This window comes from Sminthopsis crassicaudata, chromosome 6 (genome assembly GCF_048593235.1).
Source record: "Sminthopsis crassicaudata isolate SCR6 chromosome 6, ASM4859323v1, whole genome shotgun sequence".
Classification (NCBI taxonomy): domain Eukaryota; kingdom Metazoa; phylum Chordata; class Mammalia; order Dasyuromorphia; family Dasyuridae; genus Sminthopsis; species Sminthopsis crassicaudata.
This window is the reverse complement of record NC_133622.1, coordinates 84396754-84418346: the sequence shown is the minus strand read 5'-3', so window position 1 is coordinate 84418346 and position 21593 is coordinate 84396754. Positions and strand designations below refer to the sequence as shown.

The window sequence follows — 21593 nt, the reverse complement described above, 5'->3', positions numbered from 1 at the left end:
CTTCCATATCAAGACTCTCCCACATGGATGAAATCATCAATCTGTCTCCATTTAAAGCTTGAATTTCACTTTTAAAATCCTGTCACCAGCCTCCTTTCCTCCTCCTCTTCCTTTCTCCCCAAAAGAGTCTGTTCCTTTAATGTCAAAAGTTGTATGTTTATGTAGTAGAATTCTTCCTTTGTCCGGTTTTTAAAGTGCAAACACAAATGGGAATAAACATGAGTCCCTCTAACACTTTAGTGTAAATGACTTTATCAGAAGATTCCTTGCTGACAATCTGAGTGAAAACACCCTGCAGAGGGAGTTGAAGAAGGACACTGAAAGGGAAAGTGGGGGAGGTACACGAGAGAGACTTTGCCTCCCTTGAAGGGCCAGCCCTTCATTCTGAAATTCAGGAAGAATGGAAACATTTTTCTCCTTGAGTTGGGAAGAGAGGAAATGAAAAGAAGGGAAAGTAGAAGAGGGATTATGCTCATACCTCTCTTAGCTGTTGATTTAAACGTGTGGACATGTGTGCATTTCAGGACAAGTCTCATAGACTCCAGGGCATGCCCTACATAGGCTTTTTTTTCCTTTTATGGTGTTGTATACGTTATTGGCAGTCAAGAGATGAATAAGCATTTTTTAATCTGCAATCAGTCATGTTCCTGGGAGGACAAGGACTTAACTCTACACTGCTCTTTCTTTATTTCCTGACTTTCCTTTTATCACATTTCTGAATCGTCTACCACCTAATCATCCAAGAAAAGAAAAAATGAAACAAATAAACAAATAACCCCCCACTTTTTCTATTTCGTAATTTGCTAAGGCATATAGTTATCTGGTGATTTAGTCTACTTTAAGATTACTCTCATGATTCCTGTCAGCCTCACTGGTGTGTGTGTGTGTGTGTGTGTGTGTGTGTGTGTGTGTGTGTGTGTGTGTGTATGTGTGTGTGTGGAGAATCACAGCATCCTAGAGGAGATTCAGATATACTTATGCAAGTGTATATTCTGTATGATTCTTGGCACATTTAGTGAAACTTGAAGAGAACCATTGATCAAACTGTCTCATGAAATAGATGAGGAAATTGAGATCCAGTGAGTTGAAGTAACTTACTGAAATTCATACAGGAATTAGTCAATCAATAAATATTTATTAAGTGTCTGCTATCTTCTAGTCACTGTGCTAAGTGTGTGGGATATGAAGAAATATAAACTAGTCCCTGCTTTCAGTTTCTCAAGGAACTCACAGTCTAATGGGAGGTTCAGCATGTACAAATTATGGACATATAAGTTATAGATAGAATACAATGGGAATAATCAAAATTGGTAAAGGAGAATTATAGATGGTGAGATTTTAGGTAAAGGATATAGGGAAGCAAGGATGAGGAAATAAAGAAAGGAAAGAGAACATTTCATGCTTTGGGAATGACCAGTGAAGACACCTGGAGTCAGGAGATGGAGCCCCTTACTCTAGAAACAGCAAGGAGACCAATAGTACTGTATCACTCTATGTGTGTGTGTGTGTGTGTGTAAATAGAAATGCAATTTAGTCTTTCATCTTCAGATACCATAATCTGTGTCTTCTTCAACATACTATTTTTTCCACATTGCAAGCTCCTTGAAAAATAAGATTTCTATCTTGTGCATACTTTATTTTGCCTACACTATTTGATTTTCTCTTGCTGTCTTAATGCTGGAGTTTCTGTTTGCATTTCTGTTCTCCAAAGCTATCATTCGGTGGAAGAAAAAAGTCAAATGAATTTTCTTGTTTGCTGCTACATTATTCCCTTTATTACTTATTATTTTATATTTACCATTTGTACACACTTTTATACTTTCAGTAAATCTCATGAATATTGCATTCCATACATCCATTAGGATGCCTAATTCTTGTTCATGTTCTTACATAGATCCTCACAGAGGACTCATTCAATACCTAGAGGTCATTTCTAGGACTTTTTTACATTTTGAGGGTAGCAATAGAATGCTAGGGTTGTCTATCTATTATCCATTATCCCTGTATGACTGACACACCTCATTGCCTAATTATCCATTTCCTCATAATTTAGGCCATCACTGGAAATACGCTAGAGTCTGTTTGTACCCACAATGCCCCTCTCCATTGTCCTTTGGTTCAACCTCAATTTCTTAATTCCTTGGAGTTGAGAGTATTCCAAGATTTAAAATAAAAGAGCACTATTGGAAGAACATTTTTGTTGAAAAGATGGGTCTTTGCACCAGGGAGTAGCTTGAGATCATTAAAAGTTCTGTGTAGTTTCCCCAAATGCAATCCTCTTGTTCAATTCTGGGATGAATTCACTGTCCATCTGTAATGCCTAACCTCCAAATATGAAAGATTAGTTAGTATATGATCAGTTACAATGCTTTATTAATTTAGATTATGATCTGAAAAAATTTACATTTAGGCAAAAGAGAGGCAAATTGTAAGGAAGGTGTATAGAGTTGGGCTGTTGACAGGGGTTAACCTAAATAATGCTGATATATATGTATAAAATCTTGAGTGCTGCATGTAAGCCTCACCTGTTAACTTTGTATTCTTGCAGGTGGACAGTATTCCAGAAATCCCAGGTTAGGGTCACTAGCTAGTTTTTGTGTAATGGCTAAAATTTCATCACTTTAACTTACACCTAAAGGGATGAGGTCAAGTGAAAAGACACCAACTGATTAAATAACTGAAACTGATTTTTGCCCTGACAGTTTGCTAGAAAACTCATCATCATATATTCATGTAACATGTATGAGACTCACAGCGGCATGTCTGCAATTTTGGCCAATCCATTGAGTCCACATAAATGTTAGTTAAGAATGAGTCAAGAAGATGATCCCTCTTCTTTAATTTTTAATTTTTTATATCTTTATTAGTGTTTTAAAAAATATTTATTAAGTACCTATTATGTGCCAGAAACTGAACTGAGTGCTTTTTCAAAAATTATTTCATAGTTCAGAGAGAGCTATTAGGGAAGGCTGCAGTTTAAGCCTCAACCTTCATTCATGCAGGCTATGTGATTCAATTTCTTAATTCCACTAGCAGATAAGACTCTTAAGTTGCGGAAAATATTAGAAGCTCCTCTATCCTAGGAGCTTCTTATAATTAGGAGATCATAGATCTATTTTTAAAAATTTGCTTTAAGAAAAAATGAAAAAAAATTTTAATGAGCTTTTTTTTTTTTTTAAATGAGTAACCATTTTCAGGAATACATAAACTGAATTTCAGTTTTCTTGGTCAATTACTTCAATTCTTCCTGTATTTTTTAGGAAAAAAGTTTTCTAACCCCATGTATCTCAATCTTCATTGCTACTTTCTATTAGTGTGATTGCCAGAGGAGAAGATGACTAAGGTGGTGGTGTTCTATAAGGTGAGGTACTGATCTTACTGAGAAAAAGAGAAAACAGCAAGAGTATTATTAAGGAAAGAAAATTTAGTGCAAGTCCTTCTTTCACACTTCAGAAAAAAAGCAAAAAAATCTGAAAGTAAAAATTCAGTTTTGTGATTTTTTTTTCCTCATGCATCCTTCAAATAGCAAATTTTATTATGTAAACAATTGAATTAGCAATTAATCACTGACTGTTATTACTAACTGTACAAATGTTGTTGATATGTCTATTTTATACCTATATTTAGGAATGTTTCTCCTACTAAAAGACAAAATTTTTAAAAACATGGAATCTTTCTCAAGGACGTTGTTACTAGTTCTGACAAAATGTCTAAGAGATACTAAACCAAAAATCATCATAGCTAAAACCCAGTAATTCTTTTGAATGATATTAAAAAATGAAAATGAAGTAGTGACAGATATTAACTCTATGAAGGAATGAGAATTTGAAAGAAAATATTGAACACTGATTTCATAGGAGTCATTTCTCTGCTGCCTGGACTTTATGTAGTTAATAGCACCATTTGGAAATTCAGTTTGGTCCCTAGTGATGAAGTTTTTCTCTTTCTGAATTTTCATATAAAAATCATTAATAGCTACTTTGGAAATTGAAATCTCATTTTTCTATACCTGAGTGCATGTTTAAAATCTAGGTCATAAGCAACTCATGATGTCATTCCACAAACTTGTGTCTAAGCCACTCATCCTCCTCTCTTAATAACCACAAAATTGTTTTGTCTGCTTTTCATAGACATAGCAAATAAAATAAAATAAAATAAAATAAAACACTCAGAAGAAAGAAATCACATCCACATGAACATCCCCACAATCAGAACTCAAAGCCAAGGCATTTTTGAACTTTGAAGATAAGAGGGACAGTTAATGCCTGTTAACAACTTCCAATGTTTGTGCTCCTGTGATTTATACTCAATTTAAAATAACCACTAAGGAAGATATATTTCACATAATCGAAAGCACAGACAAGGTTGACTCATTAAAATACATTAGCATTTTTCTTTATGCCAGGTCAGAACTTCACTCAGAAAATAATGTTAAATATGTATTTGAAACATAATCATGAAAGAAGCTTCATTCTGGGGTCAGCCTACTGTGTGCAAAGTCTCTTACTGTGGTAAAGCAGAGAGTATATCAGTACTGGAGTTAGAAATCTGTGATCAATTCCTTCCTTGACATTTTACTTCTATGAATTAAGCAAATCATTTTACCCACCTGGGCCTTAGTGACTATACTGGTAAAATTTGGAGGCTGGACTAGCTCTCATTTGATGCCCTTCCCAGCTCTAGGTCTAGGAGTCATGAAAAGTCAGTCCACTTTTAAGTTCATCCTCCCATAGAAATAATATTCCCTTAGTCTCTTTACCTAAGATTATTTTGAATGTTCAACACTGAAAAGTGTTTATAGCAATACATAAAATCATTCATAGTTCTCCAAATTTTGACTAACACAACCCAACCCTTGGCAAGTCTCTCCTGTATAACACTATGCTCAATAGCTCTTCAATCAAAATTTCCATTGAAGGTAAATATGCATTAATAAGAGGATGGATAACTTTTGGAATCAGTATGAATTTGCCCACAACTTATTTTATTTTAAAATGAAATTTTATTAGTAACCTTTTGTTTTCACATTATAGTCATTTCTGGAAAGATCCCATCCTAATTTGAACCCTCTTTTGTAAAAAAAAAAAATTGAGCAAAAACAAGCACTTGCAGTAATTTCTTTTTTTTTTTTTTGGATAATATATACAATTGTCTGACTAGCAGCCCCCAATTTCTCTACTGAGAAGAAATTGTTACATTTCCATATTTTTTTCTCTGGGACCATTGTTGGTTTTTCAATTATTTCAGCATCCCTTCATTGATCTTCTTTTCCTTTAGATTGTTGTAATCATTGTATATGCTACTATTCTGGATCCATACATTTTATTTTGTAACTGTGTACCTATTTATTAATAAAAGGACTATAGGTTTGCATACAGTTTGACCAGTTTGCTGCATCACTCTCTCGTGGCTTAACCTCTGAGATCTCTTGTATTCCTAAGAAATGATGAATACTTAATCAAGTGATAGGCTGGGGGATGGATTATCAAGGGGGAAAACCAAAACAAAACAAATAAAACCAAGCAAAAGAGTCTAACTTCCCAAATTTTATGAGCTGAAGGTCTGGAGCTTTCAATAGATTACTCTCATGAAAATGTGAGCTCATTCAATATATACACATACTGAAGGAATCTTATTCTTTCCACTGACCTACATCAGATGAACAATTTGAGGTTGCTATGCTATGATGGAAGATTTACTGTGACCTTGTTCCTTCATTTATTTCTTCTTTTCTCTGGCCCTAGAATGGTTTCATTTGTAACAGCTTTCAGTTGAGTAGTGCCAATGGAAACAGCTCATACAAAGTTTATCATCCTAAAAAAATAACGGAAATTAAAAGCAAAGGTGGCATTTGGGGAAAGACTTATTTTAAGGAACTCCTAAGCTAGAGTCATTCACTTGTGAAGTAGCTAAATATACTATTTGTAAAATGTTAAGCACAGTGCCTAATATAGAGTAGGTGCTAAAAAAAATGCTTGTTTGTTCTCTTCCATTATTCATCAGGAAAAAATAATTAACAGAATTGGACCTGTGGCTGCTGGAAGGTTGTTGGCATCCTGGGCAGATGCCCAGGTGGAAAGGGCACTGACTCTGGAGTCAGAGGACCTAGGATCAATCCTCTAACACACATGACTCTGGGAAAGTCATTTAACTGAGATTGAGACTCAGTTTCCCCATCTGAAAAATGAATGACAGAGTTGAACTAGATGGCCCTTCAAATCACTTCCATTTTTCAATTTATGATTTATGACCAAAGTGAGTATTTATCTCCCTAAGACATAGCATTTCTTGAAAGGCTAGATGGTAGATAGAAGTAGATAGAGAACATATGATAGTAATGGGAGAAAGCCCGAGTTCAAAGGGACATACAGCCTGAGGAGTATAGGCAAATGACAACCACAAGATATTCAAAGTTAGAAAAACCAGCCAAATGTTTACAGACTATTTGGGCCCGACATGTGGTAGAGCATTTCAAGCTCATCTTGGTCTGATCAACCAGCTGAACACACTGTAACTTGACCCTAACATAGCATTGTCATTTTGGTCCTCTCTGAGAACAAAAGATAATAATTAACCAACCAGTGTCTCCAGGAAATACTCAAAAACTCTAAGTTGCAGAAAAGGTACTGAATTGTTTGGGTAGGGGAAATTCTTTAAACAGATCTGTCTGCAAAGATGAAGTCACATGTTTCATCCAAAAAAGATAAGAGAAGATATATTGTCAAGATAGATAACCTGTTCAGAACCCTTTAAATATATCATGCCTTGGGCTCCTGCCAGGTTTGCCAGGACCTTGGCCAGCCCCTATATTCCTGTCCATGATCCAGGGCCAGCTATATTTCTAAGTTCTCCTTTCATTCTTCAACTGATATTCATATTCAGGACATAAATTTCTAATTTCAATGATTAAATTCCCCTCTGCTCCCCCATTCTCTGGTAGAATATTTAGGTCTCCTTCTGGTTGTTTAATTCCAGAGGATTTATAATTCTAAAAACATGAGAAATCATTTTTGCTCCATAGATCACACTCTTGCCTACAAGAAAACAATACCAGGCTCCACCTATAGCCTACCCTGCACCCTAGCACGTAGAGCTAACTGACTGTGCAGAAGGAATGATCACACCTTCTGGTCTTTTCAAGCAAAATGACAGAGCAATCCCCTACAGCTTTACTCCTCTCATCATTTTGTTTGAATTGTCCCAGGCCTTCTTCTACCCCTCGGCAGATGGGGGAAAGCTGTGGAGAGATTCACTGCCTCAAGGACCAGGGAAGGGACTGTTCTGGCCAAGTGGTTCATTCACCAGATAATTGCTTCCAGGCAGTTTTAGTTTTGACCAGGTAGAGAATTTAGAAATGAGGAAGATTTTTATAAAACCATGCAGAAAACACTCACAGTTTTGGTTTGGCGAGCAGCGGAGGTGGCTCCTTTGTGGGCGAAAGCAGGACAGCTGGCTTTGGGGCAGATTTATTACTATTCGTTTGGCCATTAATCAGTCCGTTTACTCCGTGGCTCATATGGATGCCATTGGTTTCCCTCCTGGCCGAGTTGAGTTGCAGTTGAAGGCCTCCCATGCCCGGTCCAAGCTCAGGGTGGGTCACTGGCTGGCTCTCTGGAGGTTTCTCTGGAGTCATCTCAAAGGAATTGATCTCTAGAGGTGGAGGGGGAGGAGGATCATGTTGAAAATCATCACTGTCGGACTGTCTTATGGAGTCATGGTCACAGTTTTCCATGTTGGCTAAGGGAAGGAAGGGGGGAAGAAAAAAAGAAGAAAGGGGAAAAAAAATAAGACACCACAACTCTAATGAATTCTTTTCACACTGTACAAAATCTTTTTACAAATACTGTATGCGGTTAATCCATCAAAGGGCAAGTGACTACAGTGCTCCTGCATGATGTCTGGACAAGGCCAGCTGGATATTTCTGCCAGAGGACTTTGCTAACTTCCACATTTGCTTCAAACGGCAATTGACCACTGGACTAAAGATTATGTCTTTGTACCGGAAACCAGCTACTGCTTACTTAGCAGCAATAAAAGATGCATATTTCTCACAAAGGCTGAAAACAGAATTTTGACCTGTGTTGAATACACTAATAAATCAACTAATAAACATTTATTTAGTACCTACTATATGCTAGGCACTATGCTAGGAATAGATAAAAAGGAAGAAGACAGTCCCTGCCCTCAAAGAGCTTTCAATCTAGTGGTGGAGACAACAAACAAATCATCCAAATAAGCTATATGTTAGGTAAATAAGAAATAATGAAGAGAGGGAAGACACTAGAGTTAAAAGGGCTTCTCATAAAAGACAGCATTTTAATTGGGATATAAAGAAAGCCAGAGAAACCAGTAAGTAGAGTGGAGGGGGAGAGCATTCTAGATATGCTGGATATTCTCTGGCATTCTCAGCCAGGGAAAAGCCCTAGAGAGAAAATGTCTTGTTCAAAGAATAGTCACTGGATAGAAGAGGAGTAAGAAGTGAGAAAATTGGAAAAGGAAGGATGGGGAAGGGCTAGGTTATTAAAGATTTGAGAGGTAAACAGAGGATTTTATATTTGATCCTGGAGGCAATAGGGAGCCACTGGAGTTTATTAAGCAGGGTAGGTGACATGGTCAAACCAAACCTTTAGGAAAACCATTTTAGTAGCAGAATGGAGGATGATTCAGGCTGTAGAGAGACTTGAGGCTGGCAGATAGGTGGACCTAGAGTCAGGAAGATCTGAATTCAAATCCAGCCTCAGGTATTTACTGGCTGTGGGATCCTGGGCAAGTCATTTAACTTGTTTGTCATAGTTTCCTTATCTTAAGATGGCAATAATAATAGCTTGTCCCTAGACAGGGTTGTTGTGAGACATAATAGTTGTAAAGCATTTGGCTCGGTGCCTGTCACTCAGTAAGTGCTGTATAAATGTTAGCAAGCAAGCAAGCGTCACCAGCAGGCTACTGCAATAGTATGGGCTTGAGGGTCTGCACTATAGTGCACACCTCCATACATCTGATTAAGCAAACTCTTGTTCCTCACAGGCGCGAGCTCCTCAAGTACTCCTAGAAGAGTGCTGGGGAAGAGGGGAAGGGGTGCGTATTCTTCCCATTCTACAAATGGAGAAGGTGAAAAATTCAGTTTAAGGACCTGTTTGAGTCTCAGGTCTCACAGCAAACCTAGTCCCCGTAACTGGAACATTTATGTCTGGCTGCGGTGTTCTCTAAAACACTGATGGAGAGTGGTGGTCCACTTCCCCCAGGGAAGGGCCACAGAGTTCACAATGATTCTGTTTTCCATTATATTCACAGGGCCCTGAGGCAGAGACCCTGGGACTGTGCCCAAGGGTGCCCACATCTGTGAAGGCGAAAGGGGGATGTAAGTCCTTCCCTGGATGCTCTTCCAGCTGGAATCTCCCTTACTTCCCGGTCGGCTGCTGACTCCTCGCACTGTGATGACCCCGCCTCTTCTGCAGACTCTGGGATCTCCCAAAGGTCTGGTCCTTGTCACACCCTGCCCCACAACCATCCACGCGGTCAGACTGTGCTCTTTAACTCTCATTGGCCTGGGATATCCTTTCAGTGCAAGCCAACTATCTCGGTTTCCATCAGCCCCTGAGTTATACTCAGGCACTGGAATCCCTAGCTAGGGCTTTAATGGCACTCAGGTCTCTGACCCCTGGACTTTGGATCAGCGACCAGGTACCACTGCTGGGACAAGCCTGGAGGGTGGCCGGCATGTCGCTGGAAGAACCTCCCATTTAGGCTTCCTTGCCAACCCCGGTCCTTAATCAGGCTTTCCCCCTGCCTTGGGGAATGACTCATTCACATCAGGCGGAGCGGGACCTTGTTTTTGTGCTGGGGGCCGGGAGAATTCTCGGCAGTACGCAATCGCCGCTCTCCCATCTCTCTCCTCCTTTTTATCTTGCCTCTGCTGCCACCTAGCACCAAGTCCTTCCTCTCCGGGAATCAGTCCGACAAGAATGTCCGCAGCCACTCCAATTCATCGGACAGAAATCCTCCTGGGCCACAGTGCTGAGCGCTAGGCCGGGCAGGCACTGGGGGACACTGACAAGGATGGAAGAGGGTTGAGAAAGCCAATGTGATGAAGGCTCGGGTTGAAATAAAATATTAAGGAGATAATTGTTTTCACATTAAATGACTTCTTTGTGAGTATATATATTAATAACATCTCTCTTGTCTGCTCCCACCCAGAGAGAAATCGCCTATAAGAAAAGATTTTTTAAATGGGGGGTGGGAGAGAGGGAGACCAATTCAGCAAAATTAGCCAACAGATTGAAAAAATTTGACATTATATTTAGTGTTCCACATCCATAAGCTTTTCACATCTGAAAAGACAAAGGGAACAGTACCTTTTCAAATCTCTTCTTTGGGGCCAACTTCAGCTGTTTGAATTGGGTTTTTTTGATATCCATTTTTGGGTGGTAATTGGGGTTAAGTGACTTACCCAGGGTCACACAGCTAGTATCAAGGCCAAATTTGAACTCAGGTCCTTCTGAGACACCAGAGCCAGTTCTCTATCCACAGCACTACTAGGTGCCCCTACATCCATTTTTTTTTTAAACAGGAGCAATAGAACATGCTACTCTCTTCACAGAATAATGCTTTCTAGTTGCTGATGAAACTTAATTTCATAGATTAAAAAAATCCTTTCACCCTTCCCATATTAGCTCCTTTCTTATGCTTCCCTTTCTGGATACTTCACTAATGATTAATTACACATATGTCTGGATCTTGTGTGTGGTTGCTTCTCCATGCTCTGCTATCTCAGCTTCAGCTGTTAAATATTAGTAACATCTGAGCCATTAGTTTCGAAGATAATTTCCTGGACTCCATTTCTATAACATTGTAAAGGTTTACAAAGCAACTTCCTCAGAACTAACCATAAGACAAATAGAATGAGAATTATTATCCCCATTTTGCAGGAAGGGAAACAGGAAAAACTGGAAACCTCTGGATTCCAAGACCAATGGAATAATACTATACAGAGCTTGTGTGTGTGTGTGTGTGTGTGTGTGTGCGCGCGTGTGCATTGCACTTGATGATATCACATGGTCTTGAAAACTTTTTCCTATTTTCATTCCTCCCCATCAAAAATAGCTTTTATTTCCATTTACAAAGTTACCTGTTAGGAGAAGGGAGCAAGACTTTAGCAGAGATAATATGGGAACATCAGCCAGGATGCTTAGAGAACTGTTTCCTGAAGTACAGTAGTTGTTTTCTGAAGTAATTAATTACTTAGAACTCTGCATGCTGCCACGGGCAGTGATCTGACATTTTAAGGCAGAAACTCTGCATTTCCCCATCAGTCATGTACCTGAGTTGACAACTAGTTCTGCTGTGCTGGAAACAGATCCGTATTCATTTCTTGCAGAGCATGTGAAGATTCCCGCATCCTCGGGAAAGGTCTCTGCAATGACAAGGGTGCAAATCTCCTCTGGAAAAGAACAGAGATTAGATCAGTCCACACAAAAGGCATGAAGGCTTTCTGCTAAGAAACTGGGAAAGACCCCACCATAAATTATAAAAAACAGACAAATGAGAAAATGATAATTAGTTATAAAAAGGATCTTTTAGCTTGAAGAAGTTTCCAGTCAAGTTCTTAAGTGATAATTTCTCCTTCTGCTTTCACTTAAATATTCCAACAATTAATCAACAAACATTAATTAAGTACTTACTGTATGCTAAGCATCATGTGAGGCATGGAGGTTACAAATAAAAAGGATAAATAAAGTTTATATTTTAATGTTTATAGTACCTTTAACTATCTAGCAGAAAAGTCAACAGGATCTTCTCTCCTCCACTCCACTAAGCTACTTTTTACTCTTAGATATATCCTTTTCTTCCCCTTCTGTACAGAGAGAACAAGATGCTGCCCTTTTATCCTTTGTCTCATCCCATTTCTTGATTTCTTGATCATTTGCATTCTCTTTGTACTCTTAAAATTCTCCCTTACTGGCTCCTTCCCTACTACAAATATACTTAAGTTCCTCCCCCTACCAAAAAAAGCAAACAAACAGCATTTTCCATTAACTTTGTCCCTGCCTCAAGCTAACATCTCTTTTTCTTCTTTCCTTTTCCTTTTAAACTTCTGGGAATGCTTTAGATTCACTGTCTTTACTTCTTCACCACCAGGTAAAGTCATCAGCCTCTAGCAATCAATCTTCCATTCCTCCAATTCTATAGAAACAGTTCTTTCCAGGGTTACTATTGACCTGATCTATTTTCAAAATTTAATAGTCTGTTCTCAGTCCTAATCTACATTGGCCTTGCAGCTACTTGACGCTACTGATTACAACTATTATTTTTCTCCTCCCTTGGCTTCTATGATACTGCTCCATAGTAGCTCTTTCTCTCCTTTCATGGTCACCATGTTATCTTTTCCTTCAATGATTTCTCTTCCTTTTTGAAGTCTCTATTCTTGGAACTAACCTCTTTTCTCTATTTTCTTCTTTATTAATTTTAATCACTTCCCTAACTATTGTGATGACTTCCATGCAGGTAACATTAGCAGTTATCCCCAGTCCTAACCTCTTTTACTAGCTCCAAATACACTTGTCCAACTGTTATTTGTTAGCAGGATACCCCACTGCAACTTCAAATATGGCTCAAATTAGCCATTTCCCTAAATTTGCTTCTTTTGACTTCACTGTTTTTGGTTTTGGTTAATAGTACTACCATGTACTCAATAAGCAGTTTTAAAAGATCACCAATATTTTTTGGACTCATTTCCTTCACCTCTCATATCCAATTAATTTGTTGTTGTCATTCAGTTGTTCCAGTCGAACCCAACCTTTGGTATTTTCTTGGCAAAGACCCTGGAGTGGTTTGTCAATTCCTTCTACAACTCATTTTACAGATGAGGAAACTAAGGTAAGTAGGGTTGAATGACTTGCCCAGGGTCACATAGCTAGGGAAGTGCCTGAAGTCAGACTTCTTGAATTTGGGAAGTTGAGCTTGTCTGACTTCAGGCTCAACACTCTATCCCCTGTGTCACCCAACTACCAAAACTCCCCATGGCTGGTTCCTCAGGTCAGCAGTGAGGAGGCCAGATCTCCAAATTGTGTAAGTGGACACCTATTTTCTCCTTCTCTTGGAGTCATTTTGTAGGATTTTGAACTTTTAGAAATCAGGGATTGTTTCTGTAAGTCCAATTTTGGCAATATCCAATAGAACTAGACATATAATGATAATCAAATGATGAAGGGGACCAAATGTATAGGTGAATTGAGGAAGAAAGAAAGACAAATTTCTACACATGTTAAACTATGGATTAGGACTTTAAGTATTGTTTACTGTATTTCATACTTTATATAACTAAATGAATGAATTAAACATTGCTTGCCATGTTTATATTTATATATCTACTCCATTAGATCAGGAGTCAGTAAAGAAACCAGTTGTATGAATGTTTATAGCTTTTGATGAAAGACTACTCTGATAATGTTGATTTTAACCTGTCAGAGGGAAAGAATTTCCATGCTTGTATCACATGAAAACTCAGATGAAAAAGCATTTATTTCACCAGGAACTGTAACTAGTCATCACCAGAGATAAGATTGGCTTGAGTTTTCCTACATTAAGTAGGAGCACTTGCAGCCCTTTCTGGATATAATGGCAGTATGTCATGTCAGAGAAAGGACTTTGTCAAAGTAAAGAAAGATCAAGAATAAACTTAAATTCCTTGTAAGGTTGGGTGGTATATAGAAATATCTAGAATGAGGAGAATGTTAATCCTATCTGATATTATTAATTTTGTCCCTCAAAGACTGAACCAAATCACTGGTTATTAATAATCATTTCTCTCATCAGTCAATCAACAAGTGTTCACTAAATGTCTACTGAATTTTAGACACCATACCATTGCTAAGAGTACAAAAACAAAAATTAAACAGTTCTTCTTCTCAAGGAACTCACAGTATAGCATACAGAAAAAGACATATAAGGTTTATAAATATAATATCATCCCTCCTTTGCTGCTATTATAACCCTTCTTCACATATAGATTAACTTTGTTGAACTATTTGCTACTTAGCTGAATGTTATGATATTTGTTTATTAATTCAATTCAATAACATTTACCCAAATTTCTGCTATGTGTCAGGCACTGTGTGGAATTCTGGAGATACAAAATGAGGCTAGACAGTCCCTGCCCTCAAGAAGCCTACAGTCTACTGAAAGAGACAACATGCAAACAAATATATACAAAACAAATTGTATATAGGCTAGGTAGGAACTAATTAATAGAAGGAAGGCACTAGAATTAAAATGTGTTGGGAAAGATTTCCTATAGAAAGTGAAATCTTAGTTAAGATGTAGAGGAAGCCAGGGAGGTCTATGGTCAGAATGGAAGAGGGAGAACATTACTTGGGGGATAGCCCAGAGAGAATGTTTGGATTCAACAGATGGAGTGTCTTGTCCATGAACTAGCCAGAAAGCTAGTGTTACTAGATCAAAAAGTACATAAAGGGGAATAATGTATAAGAAGACAGGAAAGATAGAAGGGGGATAAGAAATGAAGGATTTTGAATGCCAGAGTATTTTGTATTTGATCTTGGATGTAATAGGAAGCCACTAAAGTTCATTTCATATTCTCTCTCATATTCTCTCTCTGTCTCTCTCTCTCTGTCTCTCTGTCTCTCTCTCTGTCTCTGTCTCTCTCTCTCTCTCTTCTGTTTGTTTCTGTGTCTATCTCTGTCTCTGTCTTATTCTCAAATGAAAATCAATTTAGTGGTTGAATGGAGAATAGTTTAGAGTAGGGGAAAGAACTAAGTCAGACCTAGCAGTAATCAAAACATGAGGTCACAGTTTTGGGAGAGAGGAGCTTTAGGGGAAAAGACAAAGAGTTCGGTTTTGAATATGTTGAGTTAAGATGTCTATTAATCATCCAGTTCATAATATCTGAAAGATAGTTGGAGATGTGAGTTAGTTGAAGGTCAACAGAGAAACTGGGGAAGGAAAGGTAGATTTGAGAGTTATCAGCACAGAAATGGTAATTAAATCCATGAAATCTGAAGGCGTATAGAAGGAGAAGAGGAGAGAGGTTAGGACAGAACCCTGAGGGATACCTATTATTTGAAGGCGTGATTTGAAGGAGAATCCAGAAAAGGAGGCAGAAAAGGAACAGTCCGATAGGTAGGAGGAGAACCTGGAGAAATTGGTGATCTGAACACTTAAAGAGATCAGTAGTGACAAAGGTTGCAGAGAAATTGATATTGAGAAATGAGAAAAAGCCATTTATTACCTTTGGCAACTAAGAAATTACTAGTATAGAGAGAGAGAGAGAGAGAGAGAGAGAGAGAGAGAGAGAGAGAGAGAGAGAGAGAGAGAGAGAGGAGAGAGAGAGAGAGAGGAGAGAGAGAGAGAGAGAGAGAGAGAGAGAGAGAGAAGAGAGAGAGAGAAGAGAGAGAGAGAGAGAGAGAAGAGAGAGAGAGAGAGAGAGAGAGAGAGAGAGAGAGAGAGAGAGAGAGAGAGAGAGAGAGAGAGAGAGAGAGAGAGAGAGAGAGAGAGAGAGGAGAAGGAGAACAACAACAACTTCAAAACAATCTGTTGGAGGAGATGGGATAAAATAGAGTCACTTGAACAACTAAAGAGGTTAGCTTTGATAAGAAGTGAAAGAGGGATGGAAAAGGAGCAAGTGGCAGAAGGCACTTGAGTGATAATAGATAAAGAAGATGGAATTAATGATGAGTGTTCTCATTTCTTTTTGTAAAATATGAGGCCAGGTTTTCAGCTTTAATTCAGCTAGCCAGTCAATAAGAATTTTATTGATACTTTTTATGTGCTTGTGCTTACAATGGGAATAGAGAAAGACAGTTCCTTTCCTCAAGGAGCTTATACCTTAACAAGGGAAAACAACACATAAAAGGAAACATGGCACAGGGGCATGATAGAGAAAGATTGTAGTATTGTTTGGAGAGGAATGAGACTAGGTTGGCTTGATGCACTCCTTCAATGGAAGTTCTAGGAAGAGTCACTCAATTGGAGGAAGAGGCTAGAAGAACTTCTAGAGTGAAGAAATTTCTTTCTCTCTCTCTTTTTCTCTTTTCCTTCCTTCCTTCCTTCCTTCCTTCCTTCCTTCCTTCCTTCCTTCCTTCCTTCCTTCCTTCCTTCCTTCCTTCCTTCCTTCCTTCCTTCCTTCCTTCCTTCCTTCCTTCCTTCCTTCCTTCCTTCCTTCCTTCCTTCCTTCCTTCCTTCCTTCCTTTCTTTTCTGAGGCAATTGGGTTAAGTGACTTGCCCAGGGTCACACAGCTAAGAAGTGTTAAGTGTCTGAGACCAGATTTAAACTCAGGTCCTCCTGACTTCAGGACTGGTGCTCTATCCATGTGCCACCTAGCTGCCCCAAATGAAGAAATTTCTGGGGTATGCTAGTCAAACTCCAGAGTATATCCTAAAGAGGAATGAGGGTTCTATTCAGCATATTATTCTGTATATTACATTAAATATTATATTATTATCCCCTATACCTATTATCCTCTATTCTGTTCTTCTCCTCCAAGTAAATACCATTAGGAGACTATGGATAAAATCCACTTTGGGGTGTAGAGATTTGTTATGCCATTTTGAAGACCTTGGCTTATATACTTTAAGGATAATCTTGGCCCAGTATAATTTGCAGAAAAATAATCCCAATGGCTCATATTTATAGAAAGTCAAAAGGTTTGCAATGCATATTACATATATTATCTCATTTAGCAAAATGAGACAATATAAAGCAAAGTGAGTAAGGACATGTCGAGTTGAATAAAGGAATGACATTATTTCATACTGTTTTTCCTCACTTGAGAATCAAAGTGTGACGAGAACAAAGGAGTTCAGATGCCTAAGTCCGTCTCGATGGAGTTTCCTTAATTCGATCACAAGGCGTTGGGAGCTCTGAATATTTTGTTAAGAGGCAGCACATCTGTGTCAATTAAAACTGGATTAATTTTCTTTTTTGAAGTCATTGCATGTCTAAAGACTTCCTGTGCTGGAAAGATCAGTCAGAAATGAGTGTCTAATTAAAAGCTCAGCCCGCGTGCGTTCTCTTCAGACTGAAATACTTTCTTTGGCAAGCTGATGCAACTGCTCGAGTAGCTCATATACAGCAGTTGGGGCGTTTCATATTACTGGAGTGTGTTGGGTCTTAGTGGACCCATAACGATGACAAATGATTCATGAAAGACCCTCCCAAACAGTACTGAGGAACACAGGAGAGGTTCTGGATTAGGAAAATAGGATGGGACAGTCTTTGCTGTCTTTGGTAGGTGTGTTGAAATGTACATCTGTTTGTTTAACTCCACACAAATTTTTTGACTTTTATAATGCTCCAGTGGTGAGGTTAAAACCCTGACCAGCTTATTACAACATCACTGAAATCTTTATTCCCAGTTGCTTCTGGAATGGTAATAACAGATAGGTCAAGTTCATTTTTTCTTAATTTTCCAGACATGTTCATAGTGATAATCAACCAATCAACTCATCAACCAAAAAGCATTTATTAATTAATTATTATTTGCCAGATACCATCTGAGGTCCAAAAAGAAGACAAAAATAAAATAGTTCCTACTCATGAAACTGACATTTTGTTTTCCACAACAAATTCTTACATTAGGAAGATATTAAACTCAAAGTAATATTCGTGTTGGTTATTTTTAACTTAAAAGATGACAACAAACTATGGACTTAGAAAATTGAGAGCTAGCAAGGATATTTGAATAACAGGATTTCAGATTTGGAAGAAACCATTGAGGTCATTTAGTCCAACCAGTCCAAGAAAAATCTCTTATAACAAAGTAAAATAATTAAGCAAAACTTACAATATATCGACTTCATCAGAACCACTATTCATGAAGTTCAAAAGCATAATAAATGACTAATTCCTCACCTGTGTTGTTATCACAATAAAATATATCTTTTAACAAAAATAAATAAAATTAACTTTTTCACACATATTTTATAACTTAAAGACTTCTCAGAGATCATTTAGTCTACTCCTCCACCCTTTTTTACAAATAAGGAAACATACCCCATAGCTAGGCTTTAAACCGAGGTCTACCGATAGGACTAGAAACTCCAACAAAGCTAAATGATGCTTTTGGCCATATTAATAAAGATCCAGAAAGGAGAACTCATTTATACTCATCTGGGCAATCACTGTTGTTTCAAGCGAGAGCCAAACCTGACCCCAATTATCAATTGAGTTGGGCTAGGGAAATACTCTTAGATTCTCCCAAGGCATGAGTCCAGAATCAACACTATGTGAGCTCATTCTTATGTGCTTAGATTGCATAGAATCTTGGAAGTCAGTGAGACTACAACTTTTCCCCTTTGTGATATTCACTTGTGTTTTCTTTTGTAAAGTGTGCTAGAAGTTATTATAGGTTTTGGGATTCTCAGAAAGGCAGAACTAAAACTAGCAAGGGGACAACCAGGGTTCTGATCTGGGGGGTGATATCCTGTGGGAGGGGATGAATCTTCCCAGAAGCACTTCTGGTTCCAGCCCTTGGCTAAAGAATCTCTGCTGGCTTACACTGCCATGTAGTACTCATCCGATCTCTATCAGGTTTTTGTTGCCATTGAATCCCCTTTTGGTCTACCTTGCCCCCAAAAAAGTCTTGAGTAAGGTAACTCCAAGGTACTAACTTCAGTTCTAACATCAGGTTCTCAAATGTTCCATAAGGCAATCACTACCTAAAATATCTTGCAATATAAGTATAGGTATTTCAATGGCAATCATGGCAAAGATGCTGTAGTTCAATTTTTGGGCTTTTTGTAGTTGAAAAGAGAAATATTTATAAGACAAAGTCTTATTGCCACTAGTAAGGGCTAGCAAACTTCTGAGGATACCTTGACACTTGCAATTACAAAATTCTAAGAAACAATTTAAAAAAGTTTATTTCTTTGAATAATAAGGATCATGGAAACCATATAATAAAGAAACAATAAGAATATAAATTGTATATGTATTTTATCCTTTTTTGGTGTGTGGGATACCTGGGATATCTTGGGTGTGTGGGTCATGATTAAAAGCATGGATGGGTTAGCTTAAAGTTATTTGATATGAAGATGAAGTGATCATATTTATGGCTCTTTAAAGATCCATTTTCAATTCACTATTTTGCAAGCCTTTATGGTAGGCCTCCTTAGACCATGACTACCATGATTCATTTTATAGTATTGGATTTTATGGTGTCTATGTCTCTTTTTATTGTGTTTCTTTATTATGTGGTTTCCATGCAAGAAATGCATTATTATGCATCTATTATTATTATTATGCAAAGAAATAAATTTTTAAAATTGCTTCTTAGAATTAAGAAGAGTCAAATGCAAATATCAACTATTTTGAGGAATGTAAGTGAATTGGTATGAATTATAAGAAAATATATACACAGATAAACACATTCAACATGGGATATATCTCCTTGTCAAGATCTCTGTGTACTAGAATATTATAATCTTTTCCTTATAGAATCCTGACATAAAAAGCCATAAGTATCTTCCATTCAGGACTATGATATTCACACTTGAAAGAACAATAGACCAACTCAAGGCCATCTTGGTTCTGGGCATTTTTCTCAGGCTGAGTTCCATGCTTGGAAGAGTCTCCATCTTTCATTCTAGATACTGATTGCCCTAACTTCCTTTAAGTCTCATTGAAAATTCTTCCCTAATTTCTCAATTCTAAAGCTGTCCCCTCTATTAATTATTTTCTATTTATCTGTATATAGTTCGTTTTGTACATTTTTGTTTGCAAATTGTTTATCATTTGCATCTTGTCCTCTTTATTAGACTGAATATTCCCTGAGGCTTCTTTTTGTATCCCCAGCATTTAGCATAATGCTCAACCTATAGTAGTCTCCTTTGTTCATTTTAGTTGATCACTATCCTTTTTTAATTGCTTAATTTTTTTCTTTCCTTACCTTGACTTCTGAAATGAACTGAAAAAAATCTCCCTCTATTTCCTAATTATAACATCATAGACAAGTATGCACCTCAGGACAAATAGCCCTGGGATTACAGATAGAGATCATCTTCAAATTTCTCATCAATCAGTCTTGAGTAAAACAGGAAATATTCCAAGCCTCTGAACTAATTACTACACTCAAAACCCCCAAAGTGTAGATCTGGAAGAAGAGGTAATACATAACATTTTTCTCTCAACCAGTCACCATCCTGAAACTCCCAGGATTCTGACGTTTCTAACACACTTCAGAAATGAGAAACCATTTTCTGTACAAAAGGGAAAGCTGTAAAGCCATCATTGGGAGACTTGTCATCCCTTGTTATCACTCCAATCTGGACATGGATCTGGAGGATTTCAACCGTCTTATCTCCAGCGAGATGATAATAAATTTCTTTTGGATATATGTCATATATATGGACTTTCTTATTTCCCAGATTTCAGAATTTGGTTGCTAATTGATCATTGGTTTGGAGAGACTTGATACCAAATGTAGAATTGAAATAGAGAAAGAAAACACGGTTAAATCCTCTCATTTAGAAATTCCTCAAATTCACATGGATCCCTAATACTAATTGCTGCAGTGAGTTCTCTAATTAATCCTTTATAAGTTTTTTAAGTAGGTTTCTTAAAGTTTGCAAAAATATAAAATACAAAATATAGTGATTGATATATTTAAGAATTGATTTTTCTTGCATAACAAGATAACTTTATAAAAAGATACACATATATTATATTTAACATATACTTTAACATGTTTAACATGTATTGGACTACCTGTCATCTAGGGGAGAGGGTGGGGGGAAGGAGGAGAAAAGTTGGAACAGAAGGTTTTGCAAGAATCAATGTTGAACAATTACCCATGCATATGTTTTGTAAATAAAAAGATATAATAATAATAAAAAGAAAAAAGATATATTTAAGGATTGTTTCCACAAAATAATTTAAAATAAAGATTTCTTTAAGTAAAAAAACTTCTTCTTTGCATTTAAAATCAGATTAACCCAAATCCCCTTTATAAGCCACATTTTTTTTTCTTCTTTGAATCTGAGTTACCTGTTCTGCAAAATGGAGGTGATATACTGTGATGATCAAAGGAAGTCATAAGATCCTAGTTTTAGGCTGAAAAGGACCTCAAAACACCTAGTTCAACCATTTCATTTTACAGATTAGGAAAGAGTAAGGCCCACAGACAGTAAATGATTTACCCACAAAGAAGTGAGAATATATGCAAAGTGAAACAAAGTAGTGAGAATATATGCAAAGTGAACCACTGTTCAAATAGGGGTTATTATGATTACTATTCTAGGGTCAGTACACAGAGGCAATACTGACAAGGAAGTGAAATTTTTAAAAAGGCAGAAACAAAAAACTATGGTGACATCTTGACAAAGTGACATATTTTCTTATGATAAAAGCTTAATACAATTCATCAGGTTCACATTTTATCAAAGGGGAAGGTATCATAGTTTATCTCACCTCAGGAAGTGAGATAAAATACTCATTTCCTTCCAAAAGAGACATTTAAGAGACATTAAGCTTTTGTGAAATAAAAATTGAGAATATTTGGAAATCGGTAAATGACTTTTTGTCAATTGGGTTTTGGTGTAGAAATGGTTAAGGCTTAATTGGGCAACTAAGTGGAACAGAG

At 37.4% G+C, this 21593-nt stretch overlaps 1 protein-coding gene and 1 long non-coding RNA gene across 4 annotated transcripts in view; one reads left to right on the top strand and one right to left on the bottom strand.

The window, feature by feature from the left end:
* LOC141545542 (uncharacterized) overlaps positions 1–10110 on the top strand; it is a 42154-nt gene extending 32044 nt beyond the window's left edge. Inside the window, exon 3 of the long non-coding RNA XR_012483062.1 lies at positions 9292–10110. This is a non-coding gene — a long non-coding RNA (uncharacterized LOC141545542). The remainder of the gene's footprint in view (positions 1–9291) is intronic.
* PALLD (palladin, cytoskeletal associated protein) overlaps positions 1–21593 on the bottom strand; it is a 463990-nt gene that overhangs the window by 223127 nt on the left and 219270 nt on the right. For all 3 annotated transcript variants that reach the window (XM_074272636.1, XM_074272637.1, XM_074272638.1), the window contains exons 8-9: positions 11318–11437; positions 7395–7737 (exon numbers count right to left, since the gene is read on the bottom strand). In XM_074272636.1, coding sequence (XP_074128737.1) covers positions 7395–7737; positions 11318–11437 — 463 coding nt within the window. The remainder of the gene's footprint in view (positions 1–7394; positions 7738–11317; positions 11438–21593) is intronic.